This window comes from Mustela nigripes, chromosome 14 (genome assembly GCF_022355385.1).
Source record: "Mustela nigripes isolate SB6536 chromosome 14, MUSNIG.SB6536, whole genome shotgun sequence".
In the NCBI taxonomy this organism is placed as follows: Eukaryota; Metazoa; Chordata; class Mammalia; order Carnivora; family Mustelidae; genus Mustela; species Mustela nigripes.
In genome coordinates, this window is record NC_081570.1 from 93,777,645 (window position 1) to 93,804,237 (window position 26,593).

The window sequence follows — 26,593 nt, forward strand, 5'->3', positions numbered from 1 at the left end:
GAATCATTGCCCTCAGAGATTATTTTTGCAGTGCTTAAACCTTCCCTGGGTGAAAATGAGAAGAAAGTCTGAGGTCTCGAAGTCACACCCTCCAATTTGATTTCCTCTAGCTGAAGGAATAAATATGGGCTGAGCTGTGAGGTTTGAAGAGGGAAAAGAGAACTAGTCTCTCTTTTCTGATATGATGGGGGGGGGGAGGCTTTTGTCTTTTGATTGTGGGAGGGTGGGAAGAAATGTTATCAGCTGAGAAGAAGAAAGAGGATGATTAAGGTATTTTCCAGGCCTTAGCAAAGAAAATGACAGATCTGATGAGAAATCTCCCTATGCTGAGGCTCTGGTAGCAGCCCTTCCAGCAGAGAAAATATTCATTAGAAAAAGAAGCCAAAGTGATGGATGGAGTCAGGGTCCAGCCAGGGTTTGGGAAGAGGCGGTACAGGGTATTGATCGCAGTTCTCAAGAGGAGAGAAGGATCAGCAGAGATGCTGCAAACACCAGCAGCCTGGGGGCCACCCCAGTTCCGGGGCTGGCTCTGGCTCGGAGATAGCCTTCTGTCATCCTGACAGGTGATCTTGATCAGCTCATTTACGTCCTCCCAAACCCAGACAACGCCACTCCAACCCTCTACCCTGCATCAGGGCACCGTGGGTTTCCCACAGAAGAGGCACAACACAGGAGCCGAGGACCCTCCCCCACTCCAACCCTTGTGTCCTTCAGCACATCCTACAGACTCCCTCCCCTTGCCCTTCTGATTCACAGCGCCCACCTCCCTGCACCTACCCTATTCGATCTACAGGGGAGCGAAGTCGCTTCTTGACCGCCAGCCCGGGAAGGGGCGCCAGCCAGCTGGCGAAGGCACGGCTTAGAGGGGCGTCTTGGGCAGAGAGAGGTTTGGGGCGGGGGTGTGTATGCAGTGAGCTTGGGAGGGCGGGCTGGTAGCACAAAGAATGTGTGCACAAGGGTCAGGAGACGAGGTCCTGGGGCTTTGGTCTCTTCGCCCTCCGCAGTTGTGCATTTTGGAGGGGCTCTTGCAGCAAGCTCCGTAGGCAACAGCAACCCCGCCAAGACTACACTTCCCAGAAAGCTATGCGAGAGGGAGAGTGAGGGGGAGCCAACCTGTGCTGCGCTTGCGCAAAGAGTGAGCTGGAAAGGTGGGAGGGAGAGGGGAGGCGTGCCCGCGGCGGGGCTAGGGGGAGGGGGCCGCGCGGCGGTGGCGCCGGGGCGGGCGCGCGTCCGCGGCGGTGATGGCGGTGCGTGAACGCGCGGCGGCAGCAATGGCCGCTCTGGAGCGGCGGGTGCCGAGTCTCGATGACTTCGCGGGACAGAGCTGGAGCTCGTGGGTGGAACGGGCCGACCTGCCCGCGGCCGATGGTGAGTGAAGCTCCCGTAGAGTCCGGGGACCCCAGCACTGTCTCCCCTCCCCCTCTCCGGGCCCCCGCCAGCAGAGGGGAGCCGCCGACGGGAGCCGCCGTCCGGCTCCCCGGCCCCCCAAACAAAGGACCCGCCGGGTCCTAGTGCCCGCCTTCTCCGTCACCTTCGCGCCTCCGGGTCCTAGTGCCGGCTCACCGCCCGCAGCCCACCCTGCCCACCTCTGCCTCTGCCGGTGCCCAGTACCTGCCCCGACATCTGTTTGCCTTTACCTTTCTCTTCGCCTGCTGTCCTCTAGCTCCCGCCTCTCCTGCACCTGCCTAGGGCTTTCCCCGTCCGCAACAGTCCTCTCCACGTGTTTCCCACGCACCCCACTTCTGTGCCCCCCTCCCAACCCCCCTTGTTCCTTTGCCTTCTGCCCCACACCTCCTGCTCCTTTTCGGCGTTTGCCTGCGGGTTGCAGTACCACTGGACCCCCGCCCCCTCTGCATTAGTTCGTCTGTCCATCCATCTATCCATCCTCCCTTCCTCCCTCCTTCCCTCCTTTCCGTCCATCCATCCTTCTGTGCCTCAACCCTCAGTCCTTTCCCGGGCCTCCTGCCTGCCTCTTGGCTCTCTCCCCGACCCCCACCTTCTCTAGGCCCCTGAGTGCCTTTGGTAAGCGGGCTGACATCTCCTTTTGCTGATCTTTGTCTCCTGGGCCCCAGGGGGCACCTGGCCTCATGGCCTTTGGGGTGACAGCAGGCATCACAGCCCTGAAGAAGTTTGCAAGTGAGAAGAGATGGAGGAGGAGACCGCATGGAGCGGTCTCTGATGACACTTGTTCTCCTCTGAGACGGCTGACTCCCAGCTCAGTTCTGCCCATTAGTGCATTTTAATGGACTTAAGAGTGGGAGCTGCCCCTTGTCTCTTGCATGCCTGACCCACTACCCCTCATATCTGGAGATTATGTAAGACTGTCAGCGATCTTCTCATCCTAGAAAGGGGCAAATCTGTCAGTAGGTGTTAGAAGCACATTTAAGTGGATGCCCAGGCCACCCTCGGGCTGTCCCATGCTGGGTGGGCAAGGATGGGGCCATTGTCAGGGTCTGGGTGCTTTGAGAACCGGAAATGGAATCAGACGGGTTTGGTGACTCAGAATTGATTTTTTTTTTTCCAAGGGACAGGGAGGGGGCATAGAGGAGGGAGGGGAGAGGAGTAAAGTAGGGGGATGGGGGCAAGAGCTGCTTTGCACAGCTAAGATGTTTTTGTCATCAACCCAGAAACTGAGGTATAAGGGTAACCCTTGCCCAAAGTCCTCTAAAGAGGGGAGGGGCTTGCATAGCTGACCAAATGGACTTTGAAGATGCCAGAGGACCCCCTGAGATGGCAGTTTCTCTGCTCTGTGACCATCCTGTCAATGCAGGACCTGAGAAGCTGGGTGTAACTTTGTCAGTATCACAGTAACCCAGGTGGAAGAAAGTCACATTCGTGGGGATTGGGACCTGGGAGATATCTGTTTGGTGTGGCACAGAGTAGCAGGAAGGACCGTATGATTTTGGTGTGGCACAGAGTAGCAGGAAGGACCATATGAGAAATCTCATATGGTCTCATATTCTTCTCATGAAGAAGGGACTTCAAGATTTATAGCAAAAGATGTTAAAGATTGTTTCCCATTTAAATGGGGAAGTGGCCCAGAAAAGAGATCATACTGACTCACAATCACCCAGCTACTCAGCAGTGGAACCCTTGGAGTGAAGGGTCCATAAGAAAGGTGGCAGGGGCTCATCTCATTCCAGAGGTAGCAGCTGAAAGAAGAACGGGCACTTAAGAATGACCCACTGAAAGGCTCTCCAAGGGGTCCTGAGCACCATGAGCTTATTAGAGAGTATGGGCTTCCTACTGTTTGGCTACCAGTGCTGGTTGGGTATGAGACGGGGTTTCTAGTGGGGATGGCCCTTCTAAGCTGTGTTTCTCCTCCAGGGGCTGAGCTGGAAGAGAGTAACAAAAACATGAAGAAGTTGGATGCCATGACCCTCATTAAAGAAGGTGGGAGTTGACACACATTAGGTCTGGGGCCTAGAGTAGACAGGACTACCTTCCTCTCTTCCAACATATCCCAGGAGGTGGCTGCTTGAAGCAGCAGGTCTGGGGATCCTCGCTTTGCTAGGTCTGAGTCAGCCCATTCCCCTGCCTCCTGTGACCTGTTGTGGGAGATCTTAATCATAGGTGATTGGGCTCATTCACCTGACAGCCTGTGTTCTTAGGTTGAGCTCTAGAAGCTGAGGGCATGCAGCATAAAGCCTGTCATGCCAGCTGGGGAGGGGAAAGTGTCTTCTGGGAGTTGGGGGGAGTGCTGTCTGATCTTACAGGGAAACCCTGGGATCCCCAGCCCCAGTGATAAGGGCTTCTGTCATTGCAGACATGTCCATCTTCGGGCACTGCCCTGCCCATGACGACTTCTATTTGGTTGTGTGTAACCACTGCAGCCAAGTGGTGAAGCCTCAAGCTTTCCAGAAGCACTGCGGTGAGGGGAGCCCTAGGGAGGAGATAGAGGGGATAGGGAAAGGTAGAATGTGGAACTCTGAGGACAGGGTCAGTTGGGAGGTCATGTGGGTCATGGAGGGGGAGGCCTTGGGGATCAGAAGGTCCTGGGGGTGGCTTCAGATGATTGTGGCCTGTCAGAGTGATTGTTTGAGCAAAATTCTAGGAGAATATTGGGGAAGAATTAGGGGAAGAGTGGAAAGGTTCAGGAAGCCGAGTCCTAGAATTTTGAGTCTCGGAAGGGTCAGATTCAAGTGGGAAGATGGCAAATTTAAAATCTCAGGCTTAGGCAATTGCAGATTTTGGTATCATGAGTCTGTGAGCAGGGTTAGGAGGTTGGGGAAGGAAGCACTTGATACCACTCACCCTCGATTACTCTCTCCACCTCCTGGTGACAGAAAGAAGACATGGGCCCCTCAGCAAGCTTTACGCCCGGGCCCCACCCCCACCTCCAGCCCCTGCCAGCTCTCAGAAATGCCATGTAGTGAATGGGCAGGGCCCAGCTTGTAGGGCCCCGGGTTCCACCAAAACCTCCTCCAGGGAGAAGGGCCAGGGGTCCCGGAGCCGTGGCCACCCGCCTCCTGAGAAGACACAGAAGGACAACCTCTGGTAAGGAGAGGCTGGAGACTCCCTGAGACCAGCCTTGACCCTGACCCTAGTCCAGGGAGGGGTTAACATGAACGGAGACAGCTGTGGGGCAGTGAGCACTGCTCACAGCAGGAGGCAGCCACTCTCTCTCTGCAGCTCCCTTCCGTGTACTCCAAGGAATATGGGGTCCCCTGTCCCCATGTTCCGCACCCCTGCTGGAGCCCACCCAAGTGTCAGGGCTGGGAAGGAGATGGCTCTGGGCTAGAGTCCAGGGCCCAAGCTCAGCCCCCCTACCCCCCAGCCCACACCCTCTCTCCATGTGTAGCCTTTTCGTGCCTGTGGTGAATCTGGAGAAGATGTCCAGTCTCCCGAAGCCCGATGGACATGGAATCAGGGTGGCCCCGCCCTCTGCTTTCCTCAGCCAGCCTGGTGGCCTCACCAAGGACTCCCCTGGGAAAAACCCCATGGCACCCCCTTCTAAAGAACCTCCGGGGAGAGAGAGCATCGAGATGACCCCCAGCGAGGGCCCCAGTCACCGGGCTGAAGGCAGCCCCCCTGAAAAGGAGCCTGGTGGGGCCAGGCTGCCCCCCAAAACCCATCGGAAGATGGCCCGTGAGTAGTCATGGTCTTGGGAGTCAGGAAGGTAGAGTGGGGGACCCCTTTGGACTGCTTTGTCCTTGGGCCTATTGGAGAGGGTCAGGAAGGAGTGGGCCTGGCCATCTCTGGTTACCACTTGACGTGGGCATACACTTGCTTTCTAGGAAGCTTCTCTCCAGCTCAGGTCTCCTGACCAAGGCTAAGAGAGTTGATGCCCAAGCAGGGGAAGGTATTCTCCCTTACCCTGGGCCATTGACCTTTATCTCTCCTCTCACCTAGATCCAGGGCACCAGACCGCTCCCACAGCTGGTTTCCCTGGCATCCCAGATGCCTGTGGCTGCTTTTGTTGTTTGATCTGCATTGCCCTGTTTTGGCCTTGGAGTCACCAAAAGGAGCGCCTGGGCTGGGGATGGGGGCGGGGATGGTTCTTGTGCCCAGCAGAGAGTTTCTCTCTGATGCCCAGAGGAATTTCTCTGGAAGGCTACAGTTTGGACTTGAGGGCTAGAGGTTCTTCTGTCTTAGGCCCAGCTCTTCCCAGGCCTTCCGTGGGCCTCCTGGAAATGGCCTTGAGGTTCATGGGAATTTTCCCCACAGGGAAGGAGTGCGACCTCAACAGGCAGTGTGGGGTAATAAACCCAGAGACCAAAAAGATCTGTACACGCCTGCTGACCTGCAAGGTAATCTCCGCCCCGCTGCACAGAGTGAGGGAGGACAGCACAGACATGGGCCCTGGGCAAGGAGAGAAACTGCAGTGTTATCCAAGATTCAGCTCAGGGGTGGGGGGTGGGGGTGAAGCCCAAGTAAGGCAAGGGGGAGAGGAGGCTGCCCCCAGTGGGGCCAGGCTAGAGGCAGTAGGCAGACTGCCCCACTCCAAAGGAAGATTCTGGGCCTATGGCGGCTGGGAGTGAAACAAAGACACACAAGTACCCCTACAAACATACTCAAACCCCCTCTCTCTGCTTGCCTAGGCTTGCACACCCTGCTGCCCCTCACTCCTGCTCAGCTCACATGCCCTCCCCACCCTTCACCCTGCTCTGTTCTAGATCCACTCGGTGCACCAGCGCCGGGAGGTCCAGGGCCGAGCCAAGGACTTTGACGTGCTAGTGGCAGAGCTGAAGGCCAATTCCCGCAAAGGGGAATCTCCCAAAGAGAAGAGCCCAGGGCGCAAGGAGCCCACTCTTGAGCGCCCCTCCCAGGAGCCCCCCTCCTCAGTCCAGGTTGTGGCAGCGGCCGCCCCCAGCAGCACCTTCTCTGCTCGCGCCAAGCAGACCTACCCATTCTGTGCACTGCCCAGGTACGTCCAGGTCTAGTCCCCCACCTGGGGACACTTGGTCCCAAGCCATCAGGGACTTTGGGAGACAGGCCCAGGGAGTCGCACTCCACCCCAAGTTGGGGAGCTAGCTGGGGCCCCTGTTAGCTGTGCAGAAGCAGGGGACTCCCCGCTCCTACCCCAGCATGCCGAGGTACCTCAGCCTCTGTAGGGGCCTGGTTCCAGGGCCTGGGATAAAAACCTGTACCTGGGGAACTGAAAGGGTCAGGGTCCTGGGTGAGGCAGTCCTACTGTGTGTTCATTCACTGGCCCCTTCATGTGCAGAGGTTGCGCCAGAGCCCAGGGAGAACCCACCTTGCCAAAGGAGACACACACACACATCTCTGCCCATAACACAAGGGGCAGACCAGAAACAGGCTCAGCTCCCAGAAAGGCTGACAGGAATACGTGATGCGAGAGGGGGTTGAGAGAATTGACGGGGCTGACCAGAGCTGGGTGCAGTTAAGCTCAGAAGATGTTCTGGAGGAGGCGAATCTGGAGCAGATTCCCCACCGCCCCAGGAGGCAGGGCCTGGGAAGCAAAGGGGCTGGGGAGAGGATCCCTTGGGAGCTGTGGCCCCGACCTTTCTGGCTCTCACTCTTGTGAGCTCTGTTGTTCTCTCCCTTCCTGTCCTCCTTTCTCTTTGTCTCATTGCCCAGCAGGGTGTCTGCCCTGGCTTTTTTGAGCTTGGCGGGTTCAGGGACACCCCCACCCTGACCCACTCCCTTCTCTTCGCCCTCACGTCCCCTTTGGCCCTTCCAGGTCCCGGGCCTCCTCTGAGAGTGAGTTGGATGATGAAGGCCCCTGTGGTGGTGATGGGGACCCAGGCCTGTTCCCCTTTCCCCTGCCCCGGGGTGGGGCCCAGGCCTCCAGCGAGGAGAGTGAGGAGGAGGGGACATCTGACGACCTCCACCTCCCCCCTGACTGCCATTATGCAACCCGGCCCCCGCGGCCACAGGCGGTAAGGACCTGGGGCTGGGACCTGGGGTGGGGGGTGGCCCAGCCCTCCCGGCCCACAGCTTGGGGAGGAGGTCAGATCCTTTGCGCAAGTGCGCTCCCTGCCTCCCAGACCCCGCTAACCTTGGCCCCTCCTTCTGCCTCTAGTTCTGCACCTTTGGGAGCCGGCTGGTGAGTCCAGGATGCTACGTGTTTAGCCGCCGGCTGGACCGGTTCTGCTCAGCACTGAGCTCCATGCTGGAACGGCACCTTAGCTCACACATGTGGAAGTGAGTCTTTTGGGTCTGGAATTGTCCTCCTTAGACCCCGGGCCCCGGACATCCATGGGCTTCAGAAGCCCTCATTCTTCTCACTTACCTGTAGATGCGGTTCGGCTGTTCGGGCGAAACCCCAGATAGAATGAAGAGGAGGTGAGGGAACTTGACAGCCTGTGGCTGGGCCGAGGCAGGGCAAGAATGGGGGGTGTGGGAGTGAAGTCTGACTCTTATCTGTCACTTCCAGTACCTTTTGGGTAACTAGGGATAGGGGTCCCCAAACTGAAATTTGAAATAAGGTTCTTAATGGGTCCCTATACTAGTTCACAGCTGTCTACCCCTGTGCTTTCTTCCTAAGCCTCAGTTCCAGCATCTCCCAGCAGATGGCAGCAAGGCTGGGGCTCTGTGGGCCATTTCTAGGTGGGGCAGAGAGCCGGGTGGAGGTTGGTGGGGAGGTCCTCTTGCTTGCTTGGCATCACAGCAGAGCTCTCTTTTTGCTGCAGGAAGATCCCACCCGCGGCTGAGCCTCCGTCCCACCTTGTCAGCTCCCCACTGTCTGCTCCCCTGAGCCCGTCCTCTACAGGCAGCTGCCCCCGCCTTCCAGGCCTGCCCCCCAGACCTGCCTGCCCAGCCTCCACACCCCCTGCCAAGGACAGCCTGGTCCCCAGCTACCCTGCAGGCTCCCCCAGTGTGGCCGCGGCCTGCAGCCAGGCAGAATGCATGGGGGGGGCCCAGGCCATCACCTCACCACTGCCTGCCAACACGCCATCCCCATCCTTCAGCAAACTCCCGCCTTCGAAGGCCAGCAAGTCGTCCAAAGGCAAGGACGGGGTCGAGGTGGAGGCCCCTTCTCGAAAGCGAAAGTTATCCCCCGGCCCCACCACCTTCAAACGGACCTGCATCCTGGAGCCCTCTGGAAAAGGCAAACCCTCTGGCTGCCGGGGCCTCTCGGCCAAGACTAAAACAGCCCTGGGCATGGGACTCAATGGGACGGTGGGGCCAAGAGTGAAGCGGGCAGGGCCTCTGGACTGTCGGGGCTCCCTTCATCAACCCCCGACACCCATCAAGGCTTCTCAGCTGGACAGCCGGGGAGCAGCCGGACACCCAGCCAAGGCCCTGCCCACCAACTGCCTCTCTGAGGAGGAGGTAGCCAAGAAGCGGAAAAACCTGGCCACTTACTGCCGGCCGGTGAAGGCCAAGCACTGCCAGGCCGGCGCCCGTGCCGATGCGGCCTGCTCCGTGCGCCGCAAGAAGCCGGGTCCTGCCATGGCCTTTGAGGAGAAGTGTTCTACACTGAAGGTACCAGCCCAGCTTTCTGGAGAGCATGGGCAGGGAGAGATCAGGATGGACCAGGGTAGAGCACACAGTGGGAACCCGGCACAGAGAAGGTGCTAAGTGTTTGTGCAGGGAAGGGATTCTGAAAGGGGAAATTGAGAGAGTTCCGGGGCCGTCTCCTGTAGGGAGAGGTAGGTCAGCTCTTTAAAAGGTGACCCAGCTTTTGCTTGATGGGCCTTCCCCCATCTGTCTCTCCCTTGAGCTGCCTGTCCCCTGCCCCCACACCTCCTTCTGTTTTAACAAAAGGGCCACTTTCTGATCTGGCTGTGGCCTTCACACCAGGAACTGGAGCCACCTGTGTCCCCCAAAGGAAAGGAAGCTGGACTTCATGAACTCTGATGGGAAAGGTTTGAGCAGTGGGGTTGAGCGTGGGTCTCTAGCAGTGGCCTGATATGCTGGGTGGCAGAGTGGGTGGGTTGGTCTTGTTCATGGGTTCTGCCTCTGGGCCTCAGGGCCTAGAAGGCCAGGGATGTCACCTGAGGTCCTTGTAAGCATATGTGCGGCTTCCAGGATTTCATGCGCCATGCAAGTCCTCCAGGGTTTCTGGGAAAGCCAGCAACCGGTTTATGCGCCTCTTCTGACGGGAGCCCTGGAGTAGCACACTCTGGGCTGTCCATAGGAGGGCAGGAGGGGCTTGCCCATGGCGAGAAATCGGGTGCCCTCCTGGTGTAGGCACAGGCCAGATGCATACCCACTCCTCTGGCACCCTTATGAGAGTAGTGAGTTGGACCATGCCCCCATGTGTGCGCGCATGTGTGCATGGACATTCTCAGGCTGTCCCTGATCCACTGGCATTCATTTTTCCCCTCGTCCATCATTGGGCAGTAGCCCAGCCAGGAAGAAAGCAAGCTTTAGCTCTCATGGTCCACACAGTTCACTGGGAAGCAGGACTGGTAGGCCCCCAGCCTGACCGAGTCTCTTGCCTCTTGTCTTCCTGCAGTCGAAAGCCCATTAACAAGAAAGTGCCTGCCCACCACGATGGAGCTGCCAGCACCTCCTCCCCTCCAGATCCGGGCCCCAGGCTGCTGCCGCTTTTTATAACTTTATATTATTTTTTTTAAGAAAAAAAAAACTCTTTAAAATACCTCAAGACTGTCTCCCTGTTCTGTTGCTGCTAAGAAAATGTAAAAACAGAAACAGAGAAAAGGAAGGAAAAAGATGTAATAAAATGAGTGTCATTGCTGTCCCCATCCGCACCCCAGGAGGTGGAGATGATAGGCAGCCAGACTCCAGCTCCTGGCGCTTGCCTGCAGAAGTCTCTTATGCTCCTATATTTTTGTCTAAACGGTGTGGGAATGGCCAGGGTTTGTGTCATGGGGGAATCTTCTCTCCAGAGAGGATGATGAGGCATATGGTTTGGAGCAAGAAGGGCTCACCGGAATCTTGATCCCAGAGATGACTCCTGTCCCGCTGGAAAGGGAAACAACAGGGGCAAGGGAGCCACTCCTCGGGGCTCTCCTTTCAGGTCTTTGCCCTGAGGGCCTGTGGGAGTCGGCCTGGGCCCTTTTCCAGTCTTCCAGCACTGCCGGGCCTCCATCATAGTCTCTGAACTATTGCTTCAGTCTCTTCAGCTGTTCCTGCCCTTGCCGTCTCTCCCTAGCAGCCTCATTTTCTCAACCACTGGGGGAGCTTGAATTAAGTTGGTAACTGCTCTAACGATGTCTGTGACTTCTGTGGGACAGGCTCTTTTGGTCCCTGGTCCCTGTGGGTTTGCCCTTCAGGAAAGGGTAGAGTCTCTCCTAGGTAGGCCTCCTTAAGCTGAACTACACCTTTTTGGAGGCAGGAAGGGGAAATGTATGATCACTTAGGAAACTTATGGTGTGGGAGGCAGCAGGAATGTGGGAGGTCCTGGTCCCTCAGGATCACCTGGCTTCCCAGGGCTGAGCAGATGGTGTGGAGGTGGGAAGGGCTGGGAGTGCCCTAGTTCTTCCATGTATGTCACTGGAGGCTAATGTGCCAACAGGGGTGACACAGTTGTAACCCCCCTCCTTTGGTCCTCAAACCTGAACTCACCAGGCATGGGCAATATTTTCTGGCTTGGTCCTTACCTTCCAGTGCCCTTGCTTTTAGGCAGGGAGGACTCTTAACTCCCTTAACAAGCCAGAAGAAGGGAGGGCAGGAGGGCGTGGGCAAGCTGAGAAATCCAGTGTTTCTGGAAGATCAAAGCACTGGTTTCACACTTTTGGTTCATCGTGCGAAGTTTGTGATTGGGGTATGGGTGGAATTAGTTGCCATAAGTGTAATTTCCACAGGCTACTTGAGACGTAAGCCCTGGTGGACAGAAAGGTACAAACGAGGTTGACAGAAGAAACCAGGCTGGCCACCTGCAGTCTGGTCCCCTTCTGCCCCCGCCCCACGGCTCTCCAGGGCGGACGCGCTTTCCCCCCAGCCTCCAGAGGGCGCTGTGGGCAAGGCCGTCGTAGTGTCGGCGGCGGCCGGGGGAGGGGCCTCTCCCGCAGCAGCGGCCGCCTCCGCGATCTCAAACCCGGAAGACGCGCTCCAGCCGCCGGGAGTGTGCGCCGGCCCGGCCCGGCTATGCAGCCCCTGGAGGCAGGTCTGGTTCCCGCTCCGGCGAGGGAGCCGAGACTGACCCTTTGGCTGCGGACAGGCAGTGGGATCTTGGCGCACCTGGTGGCTTTGGGTTTCACCATCTTCCTGACTGTGTTGTCCCGGCCGGGAACCAGTGAGTGTGCAAGGCGGGGCGGGGCCAGGGAAAGGGGCGGGGCCAGGATGCTAAGGGAGCGTAGCTGGGAGTGCTCCGAGACCCGGAGTGAGGACCCCCGCAGTGGAGGGGCGAGCTGTGGAGGGGTAGTAAGGGCGTGGTGGGGCCGGCCCCGGGAGGTGGGTCCTGGAAGGGTGGGGCTTTGGGCGCGGGGGTCGGAAGGTCGACACACTCAGTTGAACTCACCAGTACAACAGAAGCGGAGCCCCTCGTGGAGGATGCAAGTAAAGGAGGCCAAGGTCCACCCTAGGACTGGGCTGACAGCTGCGAGCTGCCGAGCTGCCGAACTGCCGGATGGGGAATCCAGGCCAGACTGGTGTATGTTTTCCCCCTTGGTTGCTCACCGTAAGCCCGATTGGCTGCTCCACTTTGCGCGGAGTTCCTCATTCGGGCTGGGAATAGTGCACTGACCTGTTCCCAGTAGCCGGATTGTTTGGGTTCCAGCCAGCCACGGGGGCAGAAACATGGTGCCCAGCCGTCAGTCTGTTCTCTTTGATTCTTAGGTCTTTTCTCCTGGCACCCTGTATTCATGGCCTTGGCGGTGAGTTTGAGTTTCTTTTCTGCAGCTGATTTGTTTGGAAATGCCCCGTAGGGAAGCATCAGGCTTTCAGAGGCTCAGCCTTTTTCTAAGGCTCAGAGAGGTGGGGGAAAGAGCGAGGGTTCCATCGTCCCCTGCAGCTCGGTTGAGAGATATGGAAGGCTGGGCTGTAGTTAATGTCAGGTGGTTGAGGGGTGTTGGGAGGGGATGGAAGATGAGTCTTTCTCTCCTAGGGTCTGAAAGGAGGAAGTAGTAGTAGTGTTGTGCAATCACCCATCCTTCCCAACTCCCTTACCCCTTACCCCCAACTCGCAAAATTCAGGAGGCAGTTTAACATTTGCTATAGATTTGCTTAACATTGGTAAAGAAATAGGGAGTCATTGGCTGTGGAGGTTGGCATTCCGGTCAGCCTGAATGATAAGACTTCCACTCAAGTGTTGATTCCCACTTGTGTCCAGAAATGCTGACCTGTGAGGCAGGAGGTCGGGGGCGGGGGTGGAGTTCTTTAGCCATCACCCTTTGTCATCCTTGTTTGGATGTATGAGAGCACCTCCTTTTCCTTAGGCCTCCACGCTGGGCCTGAGGCTCACTGGCCCTCTCCTGTGTTCACAGTTCTGCCTCTGCATGGCTGAGGCCATCCTACTCTTCTCGCCTGAACACTCCCTGTTCTTCTTCTGCTCCCGCAAGGCCCGGATCCGGCTCCACTGGGCAGGGCAGACCCTGGCCATCCTCTGTGCAGCCCTGGGCCTGGGCTTCATCATCTTCAGCAGGACCCGCAGTGAGCTGCCCCACCTGGTGTCCTGGCACAGCTGGGTAGGGGCTCTGACACTGCTGGCCACTAGTGGTCAGGCACTGTGTGGGTTCTGCCTCCTCTGTCCTCGAGCAGCCAGGGTCTCAAGAGTGGCTCGCCTCAAGCTCTACCATCTGACATGTGGACTAGTAGTCTATCTGCTGGCTACAGTAACGGTGCTCCTGGGCATGTACTCAGTGTGGTTCCAGGCCCAGATCAAAGGCACAGCCTGGTACCTGTGCCTGGCCCTGCCCCTCTATCCGGCCCTGGTGATCATGCACCAGATCTCCAGCTCCTACTTGCCAAAGAAGAAAATGGAAATGTGAGTTCCTCTGAACTCTGAATGTAGGTGGGACATTTGTCTTGGACCTAAATGTTCCCTTTTATGACCTTTAGGGGATTCATTTCAGAAGTAGTAGGGGTTTTATACTTCTTAACTGGGCCAGCAGCTGCAGAAACCCAAAGTGCTATTTCTGATGACGACTCAGTGGGTCAAAGTGGGGAAGTATACTGGGTGCCAGTGGAAGGTGGTGGGCAGGGCCGGGGGAGGCTTGATCCTGAAGCCTCCATTCGTGATTGGAGACAGAAGTTTTGGGTGGTGGTGGTGAGGGTGTTCATAGTCATTTCTTGCCTGTGTGTCTGATAGAGAATTGGGTTCCAGTAACTTAGGAATGACAACAGTGGTTTTGGCGGGGGTGGGGGGGTCTTCGAGAAAGCAGTTTGGAGGGAGACCATGGGTTATGGTTCTTGTAGAGTCTGTTGGGCAACCTTAGGCAAGTCACACATCTCGGGACCAGTTTCTGCATCTGTGTCATGGGTGAGTGTTTCTAAACAATCTCCAACATTCAGTGTCTGTCAGGTTGATGCCACAGAAACACACTCCCCTCTCTGGACCGCTAAGCAGACTCAGGATGTCATTCCTAAATTATCCCGTTATCCCTTTGGAGGGACAGGTCTGCCCCCGTGGCCTTCCAGGAATCTGCTGATTGGGCTCCTGGACTAGGGCACAGGGGGTCAGGCACTGTGGAGAGAAGAGTCCTGGACGAGGCTCTCTTGAACTCCCAAGACAGTTAAAAGCACTGAAGTCACTTTAAAGCTTTTGTAGGAGCGGAAGGGCATTGGCTTCAGCAAGCCTCTGGCTCCTGGCTGGGCTTCTTAGCTCAGTTAAGAACACCCTTCAGCCCACCTCAGAATCTGGGCTTGAGGGCTGCAGGACATGGGTGAGTGCCTTTCCCTGACAGGTGTTCTGAGTGGCACAGTTGTCCTGAACCTCTCATAGCCCTTCCTAGGGCTCAGGTTCATGCCCTAGCACATATCTTTGTGGAGGTATTCCAGAATTTTTAGAACAAAATAAGAGTTAAGGAAGTGGGGTAGGGCTATTCTGATCTAGGAAAAACAAAGTCTCCCCGGTTCCCCTTCTCAACTAAGCTCTTCTCAGTTGCTGTCTCTTGCCAGCTCTTTGGCCCAGGAGGGGGCTGAGTGTGGTGCCAGTTGGCAAAAAGGGGCTGGGCCCTCTTCCCTGCAGAAACCCACTCCTTGTTCCAAACTGAAGGTAGTTCCCCAGGCTTTCCTCAGTGGTGAGCTGGATGCCAGATTGGCTTAACTGTGGTCTGGCTCGCTCGGGGGTGGACCTCCATAGATCATGGCAAGGACTGAAGACAGCCACGCCAGGAAAGCTGGTGTTGAGGTGGATAGACAGCCCAGTGGGAGCTGCAGGAGGCCTGGGTGAAGGGACTGGAGCCCCAGTCCCGGGAGCAGGGCAGGAGTTCCTAGATGGCAGTAATTTAGATGCCCTGGCTCTTCCTAAGATTGAAGACCTCCCTCCCTGAGTGGTTCAGAAGCAAGGAGGTTGGCATGGTTTAACAGTCTAGGAATGGGGACTGCAAGGGCAGAAGTCCTCTGAGCGGATCTCACTGGGTCAGATGGCGTCTCCCAGAAGCTCTCCAGACTTGGAGCATCTAAACTGAGGGTCTCTGCACCTTCAGAGGGTGATTATTCCTGTCTGCTTGCCTTCTCTCCCCTCTCAGACTACCCAGTGTGGTCTGAACTTGGAAGAGATGGTGCCTGGCATGGCATGAAGGACATTGTTATTGAGGGTTACCGCTCGGAGACTCGTTCTCCTCTCCCCCATCACAGCCAGTGCTGGGAGTCTCACTCTGTCTACAGCAGGGTGACAGAGTGGGGTGAGGTTCACCAGCTTCCGCGAGCCAGGCAGCCAGCGCCATAAAGCCTGAGCCTGCCTGAGGTGTCGCCTGCTCCCAGGTGGTGCGGGGGCTGCTGGGCAGGCGGGCGGGCGGGCTGACAGCCGGTAGTTTGCGTGGGCTGTGCCAGCTGATGTCTATTCCCAGCCCTCAGAGGAAGGGGGAAGTAATTTATATTCCGCAGGAGGAAGGGGCCCCAGCTGTCACCTCTCTGACCAGGAGGGCCTGGAGGGCAGGGCCACAGGGCAGAGAGGAGGGCACAGGTGGTCTTTGCAGAGCCTGTCTGACTGCAGTATAGGGAGTAGGTCACCAGGAGGAGCCCTTCTTCCTGGTCCGCCAGATTGTCAGGGGGACTTCCCTCCCCCTTCTGCATCTCTCCCTCCATCGCCACCTGCCCTCACATCCTGGGGCAGCAGCTGGACAACCATTAGACCTCAGTGCCAGGGCACTCTTCCTCCAGCTGGGAGCTGGGTGGCTGCCGGCTGCACACGCCTCCTCCTCGTGTGCGTTTCCTCCTCCCATAGCCCTCCTCCCTCTGTTCTCCCCACCTCTCTGTATCTCCCCATCTGGGATGTTAGCTGGGCACCTCCACAATGAGGCAGAGGCCTTGGGGGGAGGAAGCAAATGGCTGCCCTTTTGCCCTTGTTCCCTGGCTAGGGAAAGCTGCTAGTAGTCAGCCTGTTTTGCCTTTAAAAAAAAAACAAAAAACAAAAAACAACCAACCAGGGTGCTCAAATTAAAAAAAAAAAAAAAAATGCATGTCATTTGCACAGATTTGCATATCAGGCTCACTAAGACTTGATTCCAAATATGATTATATTTCAAACTCAACCTTGAGGACATTAGAAATGTAGATGTTTTTTGTAACCAAATCCAAATGGTAACAGGATTACTGTTCTGGGTTCAGACCCCTCCCATCTCCCCCTACCACCAACCATGCCTTCCCTGGAGCACACCCTCCCCCACCCCCCACCTGCCTGGGGGAGTTTGTGTGGATGATGGCTGGGCGCTGTGTCTGGGGAAGTCTTCCAGCCTCCCCTTGGCTGTTGAGCTGCATCAAAGGTGGGCTGCTGTCCCTTGCTGGCCTGTTCCTTCTCTCCCTACAGCCCCCCAGGGCACACTGCCCCTCCCGGTTCCTGACATCAGCCTGCCCCTTCTTTCTCATTGTCCCCACCCTTCCACCCCCATGCATGGCTGCTCTGGGTCTTGTTTTTCAAACCTCACTGTGGGAGATCTAGGCATCCTCCCCGAGCCAGCTGGCTGCTGTGCCAAGGCCTGCTCAGAGTTAATAATAATCATTAGCTGCACAGTGCTGGGGCCTTTCAGCTCCAGAGCTTCAGGCATTTGCAGGCTGAGTCAGCCAGCCCTCACCTTACCCCTCCTCCTGGGCGGCTGGAGTGTAATGGAATGGGGAGAGCAGGGGGGCGGTTAGAGGGTCACTTCCTAGCCCTGGCTTGAGGCTTCTTTCCTCTGGGAGTGGACCCCGAGCACCCCCTGAGTAAATTACTAAGGCCTTCTCACTTGACAAAAGCAGGTGTGGGGATCACAGTAGTCTCTGCTGAGAATGGCAGTGCTGGCCCTGATGCCCCAGTCTCAGCATTACTGGGGGCTTAGGGAACAGGGAGGCTTTTGGGTTAGGGCTCTGTTGCTCCCGTATCTGGTTGACATAAGAGCCTGTGGATCAGGCAGTGAAAAGCACAGCACTGACCTGGGAGCCAGGACTGGGTTTGCTGGGCTCCTAACAGCAGTGTGGCCACAGGTGAGCGGTTCACTGCTCCCCCTACCTCACAGGGGTGTTGTGAGGGTCAGCAGAGAATGCATGTTAGCAGGCACTGGAAAGTCTAAAGCATTAAACAAATGGAAACAGATATGTTTCTAAGTATGTTCTTGTCCTTGACTCTCTCTTACTCGGCCTGGCCCTGGGTTGGATGCTTCTTTCAGGGAGGCGGTCAATGGTTACGGATACCAGGCCACGGGGACCCAAGTCTCAGGTTGTTTTTTGGTCGTCAAAAGGGAACACACACACATTTCCTCCTGCTAGGTGCAAGGTCAGCTGTTGTGTACTCTGTGACCAAAGTTATGACCCTAGCAAAGCCAGCCCTAAGTGCTGCCTGCCTGGTGTTTTCAGGACATGAGGCTGATTGTAAATTTGGAAGTCAGTGCACTTGTCCCCTCATCCAGCCTGAAGTTCTTAGAGCAGGTCCCATGTCTGTCTAGTCTCTCCTGCCTAATTCTGCGCTTCTGAAGGAAAAGCAGAGTGGAGAAGTCCAGGAAGGCAAAAGCAATGGTAATGGACACAACACTGCTCCCCTCCCTCACTCTGGTTTCCCCTGTAGCCCCAGGCTGAGCAAGGCCAGCCTCAGGCCTTCATACCAGACACTGGAGATGCAGAGGTGTGACACGCAGCACCTAGCTTGGTCACAGGCTTCTCTTTCCCTGTTATAGGCTTGTGGGGGAGGATCCAGTCCCCTCCTCCTTAAAGGACTTTATAGGAATTAAAACACACGTACACACCAGGAAGGCAGTTCTATTTAAATGTTAAATTAGGGGAAGAATACTTTCCATTCCATTTGTCTGAGAACTGCCCGCAGTCCTCCTGGGGTGCGCAAGGGAGGCAGGAATCACAGGAATCACAGGCGTGCAGAGGCTGTGTATTGTGTATTCGGGTTTTTATCTTTTTTTTTTTTTTTTTTCCTAACCTGGGATCTGGTAATGAGACACTAGTCAGGTGTTGTGGGCATAGCCCTGGCACGTCTCACCAGCACAGTCACAGAGAAGACCTAGGTGACGGTGCAGAACCACAGGGCCCCAGACTCGAGGGTGGTTTGAAGGAAGACAGTTCCCAGCACGGGGCTAAGCTTAAAGCAGACCCAAAATACCTCCAGTAAGACAGCCTTCCCCCACCCATCCACCCGGAAGGCTTGGCTAGTCACCAACGTGCAGGGAATAAGAGCCCCAGTTTTTAATCTACCCATTATCGTCAGAATTTCCCAGATGATTTTTTAAATCTCCACTAAAAGCAGATTAAACAGCTACTTCAGGTCATTCTGTGGTACCAGAGGCCCCAGCTCTGTTTCATTGCGTACACATGAGGGGCCCCCAGCACCCCTCTCTTTAAAGCAGATTGTGAGTTATCTTCCCATGCTTTCTAAGGATGCCCAGGATGGAACTGGGCCTTTCTGGCTGGACCCCACCAAAAGCCAACTATGGCCAAGCGAGGAAGCAGTGGGAGGTGAGGGGAAAGCAGCACCAAGCTCTGTCCAGCTGTGGTGATCCTCACCCTGCGTGCATGTTTGTGCAAGACACACACATATGCATACACACACCCCTAACTTTGGTGCCAGTGACTCTCACCTTACGTATGCCAGTGCCATAGGGTGCCTGGAAGGCTCCCTGCAGGGCTCTGTGTCCTAGCTCACGGAGGAATGGTTCTCTTAGTCCACGGTTCCATGCCCTCTATGTTTCTGGGACATTAACCGTGCTGATGGAAACTGCCTCAGGGCAGGTCTGTGTATCTTTACCACTTGGGATCTCCTACCCCATGGCATATTAGCCCAATGTGGCAGCTGCCTTAGTCTTCCTCTCTCAAGCCCCAGGAGAGGAAGCAAAGGCTCACTGTAGCAGACCAGAAAAGCCAACCTTCCTACTGCACAGGTCTGAGCCTTTTCTACAGTGTGGATGGGGAAAGTGGTTTCCTGCGAGACAAGGTCAGCTGTACAAGAACTACAACGGCAAAGGGAAGGAGGTGAGAGATCAAGAGGAAGGGAGACGAGGCTGGCCAGTGCAACTGAACTCTTAGGTTCTGTTCTACAAGGCAGCTGTCCTATTAGTCTCCCCCACTCCCCTGAAATGCCACCTACGAAGAGCTAAGAAGAGTGCCGCAAGATATGGCAGACAAAATTGCAATCTTGACCAGAACCTTTGGGAGTTTCTTGTGCCTTGGGGGTGGGGGCGCTGAGTTGCAGCCATGGACTTTGGCATGATGGTGCAAAGGAGCACCAAAACTTTTCAGGCTCAGAGACAGGGCTAGGCACAGGTCATGATGGGAGAACACCCAGGAGTCTTCCCAGACCTATTCTCTTTACCAGCGTCCTCTTCTTGGCCAATGTCAGCCACAGCAAAAACTTTAAAAAGATGAAAAATGCCATGTAAATGTAGACTATGGGGGTACTCTGGCATTGACATCTATCATTTCACTTGCCTGCCAAGGTTGATTTGTCTGATGTGGCTGGTGAGTGACTCCATTGCCTCATCACTTTGGTGGTTCCTCATGAAGAGAACAGGACAACTTTCCAAACAGAAGAGGGCTGCCCTTTGGGCAAGATTTTATCAATACAGGAAATTAGGTAATGATTCAAATTCTAGTTTTTAATTTCTGTTTTCCTTTTACCATTTCCTCTCCCCTCTTGGATTCTACCATGACAATCCCCTTCTAGAAGTACCAAGAGAATAGCCAAAGAATATGCATGTTCAGAGTTTAGTAGAATCTGGTCCAATTTCTGGTAGGCTATGTCTATACCAAGAATGTGGGGATTCCATTTCTCTGTTCTATGCAATGCCTAGGACACATTAAACTGTCAATGAATATTAATCTGCCCATTCAATTAATATGCTCTGAGCCAAACTAAGAGAGTTACTATTTACAGTATCAAAAAAAATACAGGTAATAATCAAAATACCAAAACTGAGCTGCTTTCCACTGACTTTTTTACTCCACTGCAAGTGGTTTTCCATAGCCCAGTCAGAAGGCTTCATCCAGACTTTTAAAAGAACTCTGTGGGGAGGCAGCCCTCCTCACCAGGGATCCAGGAAGATTCCACTATCCACAGGCAGTAGCCCCAAGTGAAGGGATTTCTAAACTCTCTCTTGCTACAGCATCAGTGACATTTCTTTTGAGAATCTATTGGGTCGGGAAACTATGGTCTGCTGGCCAAAACCAGCCACTGCTGGGTTTTGTATGGTCTGTGGGCTAATAAAGTTTTTATATTTTTAAATGGTTGAAAAAACTCAAAAGCCACATGAAAATGATATGAAATTCAAATTTCAATGTGTGTAAATAAAGTTACTGGAACAGAGCCTCACTCATCAGTTCACATAGCCATCCTGCTACCACGGCCCGACCGAGTAGCTCTACCAGAGAGCGTCTGGCCTGCAAAGCCTAACGTATTTACTGTCTGGCTCCTCACAGAAGAAAGTTCGTTGACCCTGGTCTGTTTTCATGCCCGGATGTGAATTCTACCCTTGCCTTTAGAACAGCATTTAAGGGCACCTGGGTGGCTCAGTCATTAAGTCTGCCTTTGGCTCAGGTCATAGGTCCTGGGATGGAGCCCCACATCGGGCTTCCTGCTCAGTGTGAAGCCTGCTTCTCCCTCTCCCACTTCCCCTGCTTATGTTCCCTCCCTCACTGTGTCTCTCTCTGTCAAATAAATAAAATGTTTAAAAAAATAGCATTTAAAAATCCTCTCCTTAGGCCACACACTTAGGAGGCACAGTGAGCCCCACCCACACACAGGCTGAAAAGATAAATAAACCAGTCACAGACTGCCCAAACGGAGACTCAAGCCAGGTTTAATGATCATGGTCTAGTTTTCAGAGCCCAGAGGCTCCAAGGTTTGCCAGCCTGGGTGTACATAAGTGGGAGGGACGGGGTCCTGGACAAAGGGAGGCCTGCTTGCTTCACCAGCAGGGCAACAAGGAAGTACAGAGGTAAGAACACACAGAAAATGGGAATCAATCAGCTTTACTGTCCCCAGCTGGGCTGTACCCTCTCCTGGCTCCTTCCTAGGAGCCCCATAAATACAGGCAAAAGAAAAAAAGATCACAAATAATCACACAGACAGATTGTAGAGCCCTGCCATATTCTGTCTCCAGGGACACCTGCTTCCTGGGAGCTATGTCTGGTTTATGAGTTCAGGGTGGGGGGAAGGGAAGGAGATTTCTCAGCTTGTTCTTATGATCAGACCTGGCAGGTTCTAGTGAGCTTATATATGCTGAGTACCTAATCCCCCAAGTAGAAAGCTACCTTTGGGTTCTAACAACTGAAACCACGGGAAGAGGCTAATCAGTTCAATGTCCCGGTGGGGCAGCCAGACACATCTACCAGTATTTCAAACAAGGGGCCGACCTAGTGGATACAGTAGGGAGACGCAGGGCCTCAGGGTCTTTTCTTATTCCCCAAGCTGGGTAGAACTTCTGAAGAAATTGGCCCTCCTAGTCCTCAGGAGCTCAAAATGCTCCAGAAGGCCAACTTCACTCGACATCTATTTTAAAGATTTTTAGAGCCCTAGGTGGTGCCCAGTGGGAAACTGCAGCATGGAGATGAGATTTCCCCCAGTGCCCTAATAAGTCTGAGGAGGGCAGCCAGGACCAAAGTCCTCAGAAGTCTCTGGAATATAACAAGACGACATTTCCTTCATGCCCCTATCTTTCCAGGGCAGTTAAAGAAGGAAGAATAACTTACAGCTGCTTATTCCCCTATCGGTCTCCTTCTGGGGCCATCATCGACCTAGTTCTGCATTTATTTCTCATGTATATTGTCTTTAATCTGAGAAGGTTTCTGAAGGGTCTGAAGAACCAGCCAGCTCCTCAGCATCCCTCCTCCCCAGGTTGCCAGCCTGCGGTTCTCCTAACTCCAGCCTTCGTAGAGAACTTACTCAGTGCCACAGATGTGTGGGGAAAGCTTCAGGGAGTTCGGAAATTAAAAGTACAAGAGTTTGTATCTGGGGAGCCTGGCGTGGTCACTGTCTCTCCTACGGAGCAAGATAGCTGTGTGCATGAGGCTGGGCACATAGGTGGAACCCACTGTGACTGGGATCTTTAGCGGGGACTGCAGAATCACTGTCCTGAGGGGAGTCAAGGCGCTAGTGTGCTTGCGCACTTGGAAGCATGCATACCCAGGAGCATGCAAGTACTTGAGGGAAATGCTGCATCTCTCTTGACAAACTAGGTTACTGAGAAAGGATGGACAGCAGTCTTGACATCCCAGGAACAGACAAGGAAGATGTTGAGTTCCAGTCCCCTTTCCCAATCTTAATAGGCAGCGGGAGTCAGGCCCTTCTAGCAAGCAGCCCTCACCCACAGGTAGAGGACATACCCCTTAGAACCTAGAGAGCAGGTCTGAAAACCAGAAGATCTGGAGAACTTCCAACGGACAGGGAGCTTGGTTGGGAGAAGGGGAGACACTGAAAAAGACCAACGTCAGAGAACATTTTCACCTTTGCCCTGCTCATCCCTTTGCCAAAGCTCAGAGCACCAGTCTCCCTGGGCCTGTGGGATAGTCAAAGGGCACAGTCATTTCCATACCCAAAGTGTTCTGCAACCCTGGATGGAAGGGAATGTTGGGTCTGCTCTTAAGTTCCCCCGGCCTGACCACCAGCAACTGCACAGACCTTTGGCTGAGAGGGATGGCGGCGGCAGAACTTTCCTGTGGAAAGTTTAGTGCCAGTGTCTCTGTTAACAAGACTGCCTGGAACCTTGTGGAGTGGGGCAGAACTCTAAGCAGCACTTCAGCTTGCCCTTCTGGGGCAGAGACCATCCAATTCCACCCCCCTGGGTGATGAAATCCCATTCTTTGGCTTTGCAGCAGGATGAGATCTAAGAGAGGACCAAGCCTGCTTTCTCAACATAGAGATCCATAACTGGTCCCCTCTATCCCCAGGACCAGTCTCACGCAGCTGCGAGCCAGACTCTCCAGGCTTCCTCCACTGGCAGAGCAGCATATTAGGGAAAACTCAATCCCACCTGAGCTTGCTAAGGAGACTGAGAAAAGAGATGGCATCAGGAAACCAGGTAGGCCCAGCTGAATGCTACGTAACAGAGGCTGGTTTACTCTCCTCCTCCTCCTTGGGTTGAAGTGGCCCCCCTTCCCAGGTCTGTGGCAGGCATGCATAAAATCTCTGCCTTCAGCAGCCCCCACCCTGGTCTAACACACAGGTGCTGGGAACCAAGTGCTAACCAAGGGTTTCACCAACAAGAGAATTAGCAAACCTGGAGTTTATGCCCCATCTATGAGTTTTGTGCCAGCACCCATGCCGTGATACAGACCCCTCAGTTCAAGCTGTATCCCTCTGTGCCCCTGGTTCCAGGGTCTGGCACAGAGACCACATCTCATGTTGTTGCCGTATGTAATAGGCAATAGGCCAGGCTCCCGCAAAGATCCGTCCGTCCAGGACTCATGGGGAAAGAGAGGCATTTGTGGGAAATCACAACAGCTTTGGGGAGCGTTACTGATTGAGGTCTCAGCCTTTTCCTGACTCATTTTTCCAAAGGTTTCCAATTTCCCCAGCTGCGAAGTGTGACTTCCTGGCCAAAGACACCCCAGCTCTTCCCAGTGTGGCTCCTGTGGAAGATCCGCCCCCCAACACACACAACATCACAGGTGTGGGTGGGCAGAGATAGAAAAAAAAAATTTTCCCCCAGATGATTTTCTCTTAAGGAGCTAAGGATGACCTCGAAAAAGTTTAGGGAATCTGCTCTTCCCCCCACCCCTTCCTCATTCCCACCCAACTCAGACATGCTCCTCTTCCTCCACCGCACGGAGAATTCCCAGGGCTTGGGGGGTAAGGGTGTAGCACTTGCCTGAGGATTAGTATATCCCTATTTGGAAATCGTGGCAGCCACACCCTGGTTGAGGACTTGCCAGCTGTTGTACCCGTGACCAGTTCCCTGGAGGTCGGGGGGGAACCCACTCCCTTGGGCAGCCAGCCCACTCTTCCATCCCCTCATATCCTTCAGGGGTGCGTTACCTCTCCTGGGGCAGAATCTCCCCACCAACCCATCCTGCTCACACCACAATGGGTGTATCAGAGAAGACCGAGCTGACCGACTCCGGATCCGACATCCTCCGCTGGCCCTTGCCGGTTGCCTCGGGCACTGGCAGGGTGTTGCCTGGCTTGAGCTTGCCGTTTTGGCCCTGCCCGGGACCAGCAGGCTCCAGGAAGGCCACCCGGCGGTCAAAACCATCATCCTTGTCCCCGCCAGCCATGGGATCGTGGTTGGGTGTGGTGCTAAGCATGGATGAGCTGAGGCTGTCTCCTTGATGGCTGGATGGTTTCTCGACACCCCGGCACCAGCATCGGCAAGGGGTAAGGTACAGGTATATGAGGACCAGGACCACACTGAGGATGCAGCCCACGAGGGTCGTATAGGCTGTGTTGAGGGAGTCATGGTGGCCGTGCAAGGTGAAATTGTACACTTTCAACTCCACAGACAGGGTCTCGTTGAAAGCCTCCCCCATGGCGTAGCAGGTATACACACCCGCATCCTCAACCCGCACCTGCTGGAAATGCAGACTGCCGTCCTCAGACACCGTCACCGTGCCGTTGGCCACCTCATCGAGCACCCGTTCGTTGCTAGGCGTCACCCACACCTTGGTCATCCCCTGCTGCTTGGTGTCACACTTGATGGTCAAGGTGTCCCCCAAGTGGGCCTCCCAGGCACGCTCCTTGTACTCGCTGCAGTTGAGGAAGCTCAGGTTGAAGACGTTGTGCAGCTTCTTAGAGCTCATGCAGTACAGGTCCTCCTGGAAGTCCACCACGGAGCTCAGCTGCCGGTATTGCCAGTGGGAGAAGAGCTGGTAGAGCTCACAGTCGCAGTGCAGGGGGTTGTTATGTAGGTACAGCCCGTTCTTGATCCACGCAGGCAGCTTCTGCAGGTCGGGCAGCGGTAAGTTCTTCAGCTTGTTGGACGAGAGATCCAGGAGGGTGAGCTTGGGTAGCTTGGCTCCTTCCTTGACCAGTTCCAGGGGGAAGCGGGAGATCTGGTTCTGGCTCAGGTAGAGCTTCTGCAGCTGGGCCATGTCGTCGAAGGCGCAGCGGTCCACTGCCATGATGTGGTTGTTGTAGAGCAGAAGCACCTCTAGCGCCTGCAACTCACTGAACAGGAACTCGTCCAGTGTACGCAGCTGGTTGGAGGACAGGTCCAGGTAGCGCAAGTTGGGGACTGGGGAAAAGGCCTCGGAGGAGATGAAGTTCAGGTGGTTGTGGCTCAGCAGCAGGGACTGCAGGTGAATCAGGCGCGTAGGGGTCCACTCGGCCCGCAGGCGGCTCAGGTTGTTGTGGCTGAGGTCTAACAGTGCGGTGTAGCTGGGCAACGAGTGGGGCACGTTGGGCAGCTGTTGCTTGGAGCAACTGAGGATGTTGCTGGCGCACAGGCAGGCGGCAGGGCAGCTAACCACCGGCCGGCCGGCCCTGGCCACCTCAAAGAGGAGCAGGAACAAGGACAGCAGCAGGAGCCAGAGGCCTCGAGGGTCGCGCTGGGGTTGCATAGTGTCACTGGGAAGGGCGAGGAAGGCCACTAGGAAGATCTGGGAGAGAGTCACCCGGGCATGTTCTGGTGGGATAAGGAAGGGGCACTTTCACTACAGGCTTGAGAGAACGGGAGGAGGGGTTTGGGGGTGACCAGGTTCTCTGCAGGGAAGGACTGACCATTCCTCCTCTCTGTCACACTCCCCCCGCCCCCCCGCTCCGCCCCCACCCCTATGTTGGCCTAGAAGAGAAACGAAGAGAGATGCTGGGTAGTTTCCAAACGCTGTGCAAGCAGTGGGCTCAAAACACTGGGCAGAGGAGGGGAGCACAAGGGCCTACCGGGCTCGGGTCACAGGAGTGTAGGATGGGGGTATGCCCGGGATGTTAGAAGCTGCTGGTTTCACAGGGGCTGCACGGGCCGAGTTTGACGGCGGGGTCAGCATCGCCTCTAGGGAGAAGCCGAGGGAAGGTCAACAGGGCACCGGCTGGGTAGGGCACCTACTGACAGGGTTGAGGGTTCCCGGGGCCTGTCGGGGCGAGCACCCCCTGGACCGCTGGTCACTGCACCTGCTCGGCAAGGACGTGTCTCAGCCCATGGCGGGTCCGGGAGCTCCGTCGCGGCCTCCCCCAAGCGGCGCCTCACCGGCCGGCCTGTCGCGGCGCCCGCCTTACGCAGGGGCCCGCGCACGGCCACATCGCCTCCCGAGGACTTGCCGGGTTCCGCTCTGCTCCCCGCGCGCCGCTGCCTCGACCGCTGCACCTGCAAGAGCCCACCGACCACGGTCGCCGCCTCCGATTCCGCGGGTCCGGCGTGGAGCGGTGCGGGGAGCGGGAGGCGCCGCGATCCGAGCGGAGGGAGCGGCGTGGGGGCAGCGAGCACCGCGCGCGCGCCCGTCGCCGCCGCCGGAGCCTCGGGGCGCGTGCGCGCGGCGGGGGCGGGGCGCACGTGCGTGTGTTTGTGTCGGAGCCGGAGGGGCGGCCGCGCGCGGGCTGTCCTCTCTTGGAGGGAGTCGGGGGCCGGACCTGGGGACCGAAAGCAGCAGGAGGGGATTCTAACCCCTAGGTCCCCTATTACTTCCTCCACCTTCTTGAATTCTTTCCACTCTCCCCCACCCTTCCACCTACCAAAACCGCTCCCAGGGAAACTAGGTCTAGCTGGAATGAATTCGC

The 26,593-nt window shown here is 55.8% G+C and overlaps 3 protein-coding genes across 10 annotated transcripts; 2 read left to right on the top strand and 1 right to left on the bottom strand.

Annotated features, from left to right (window-relative positions):
* The first annotated feature begins 1,210 nt into the window (after positions 1–1,210).
* On the top strand, positions 1,211–10,048 carry ATXN7L2 (ataxin 7 like 2). Of its 3 annotated transcripts, none has more exons than XM_059375650.1 (11): positions 1,211–1,368; positions 3,328–3,393; positions 3,767–3,871; positions 4,287–4,497; positions 4,898–5,088; positions 5,668–5,750; positions 6,117–6,367; positions 7,145–7,343; positions 7,487–7,608; positions 8,097–8,892; positions 9,869–10,048. In XM_059375650.1, exons 1-11 carry the CDS (start codon positions 1,242–1,244, stop codon positions 9,881–9,883), a joined length of 2,166 nt encoding a protein of 721 aa, XP_059231633.1. In that variant the 5' UTR covers positions 1,211–1,241; the 3' UTR covers positions 9,884–10,048. The 3 variants fall into 3 exon arrangements, with proteins under 3 accessions (XP_059231633.1, XP_059231632.1, XP_059231634.1); XM_059375649.1 differs by having other exon boundaries at positions 4,802–5,088; positions 9,869–10,045; XM_059375651.1 differs by lacking the exon at positions 3,767–3,871 and having other exon boundaries at positions 4,802–5,088; positions 9,869–10,047.
* A 1,329-nt stretch (positions 10,049–11,377) lies between these two features.
* Positions 11,378–17,047, top strand: LOC132001258 (probable transmembrane reductase CYB561D1). Of its 4 annotated transcripts, none has more exons than XM_059375657.1 (3): positions 11,378–11,611; positions 12,154–12,191; positions 12,753–17,047. In XM_059375657.1, exons 1-3 carry the CDS (start codon positions 11,464–11,466, stop codon positions 13,302–13,304), a joined length of 738 nt encoding a protein of 245 aa, XP_059231640.1. In that variant the 5' UTR covers positions 11,378–11,463; the 3' UTR covers positions 13,305–17,047. The 4 variants fall into 4 exon arrangements, with proteins under 4 accessions (XP_059231640.1, XP_059231641.1, XP_059231638.1 ...); XM_059375658.1 differs by having other exon boundaries at positions 12,801–17,047; XM_059375655.1 differs by lacking the exon at positions 11,378–11,611 and adding an exon at positions 11,634–11,968.
* Positions 17,048–20,727: 3,680 nt separating this feature from the next.
* On the bottom strand, positions 20,728–26,314 carry AMIGO1 (adhesion molecule with Ig like domain 1). Of its 3 annotated transcripts, none has more exons than XM_059375653.1 (2): positions 25,926–26,314; positions 20,728–25,508 (listed from the first exon to the last, which is right to left on the bottom strand). In XM_059375653.1, exon 2 carries the CDS (start codon positions 25,441–25,443, stop codon positions 23,962–23,964), a length of 1,482 nt encoding a protein of 493 aa, XP_059231636.1. In that variant the 5' UTR covers positions 25,444–25,508; positions 25,926–26,314; the 3' UTR covers positions 20,728–23,961. The 3 variants fall into 3 exon arrangements, with proteins under 3 accessions (XP_059231636.1, XP_059231635.1, XP_059231637.1); XM_059375652.1 differs by having other exon boundaries at positions 25,991–26,311; XM_059375654.1 differs by lacking the exon at positions 25,926–26,314 and adding an exon at positions 25,763–25,919.
* Between the last annotated feature and the right edge of the window lie 279 nt (positions 26,315–26,593).

Excerpts from the sequence above, each read along its gene's own strand:
- LOC132001258 (XM_059375655.1), top strand. The coding sequence starts at position 11,659 with ATGCTAAGGGAGCGTAGCTGGGAGTGCTCCGAGACCCGGAGTGAGGAC. Across the intron at positions 11,969-12,153 it reads GGAATCCAGGCCAGACTGGT|GTCTTTTCTCCTGGCACCCT; the intron begins GTATGTTTTCCC and ends TTTGATTCTTAG. Across the intron at positions 12,192-12,752 it reads CTGTATTCATGGCCTTGGCG|GCCTCCACGCTGGGCCTGAG; the intron begins GTGAGTTTGAGT and ends CCTTTTCCTTAG.
- AMIGO1 (XM_059375653.1), bottom strand. The coding sequence starts at position 25,443 with ATGCAACCCCAGCGCGACCCTCGAGGCCTCTGGCTCCTGCTGCTGTCC.
- ATXN7L2 (XM_059375649.1), top strand. The coding sequence starts at position 1,242 with ATGGCGGTGCGTGAACGCGCGGCGGCAGCAATGGCCGCTCTGGAGCGG. Across the intron at positions 4,498-4,801 it reads ACACAGAAGGACAACCTCTG|CCTTTTCGTGCCTGTGGTGA; the intron begins GTAAGGAGAGGC and ends CTCCATGTGTAG. Across the intron at positions 7,344-7,486 it reads GGCCCCCGCGGCCACAGGCG|TTCTGCACCTTTGGGAGCCG; the intron begins GTAAGGACCTGG and ends TTCTGCCTCTAG.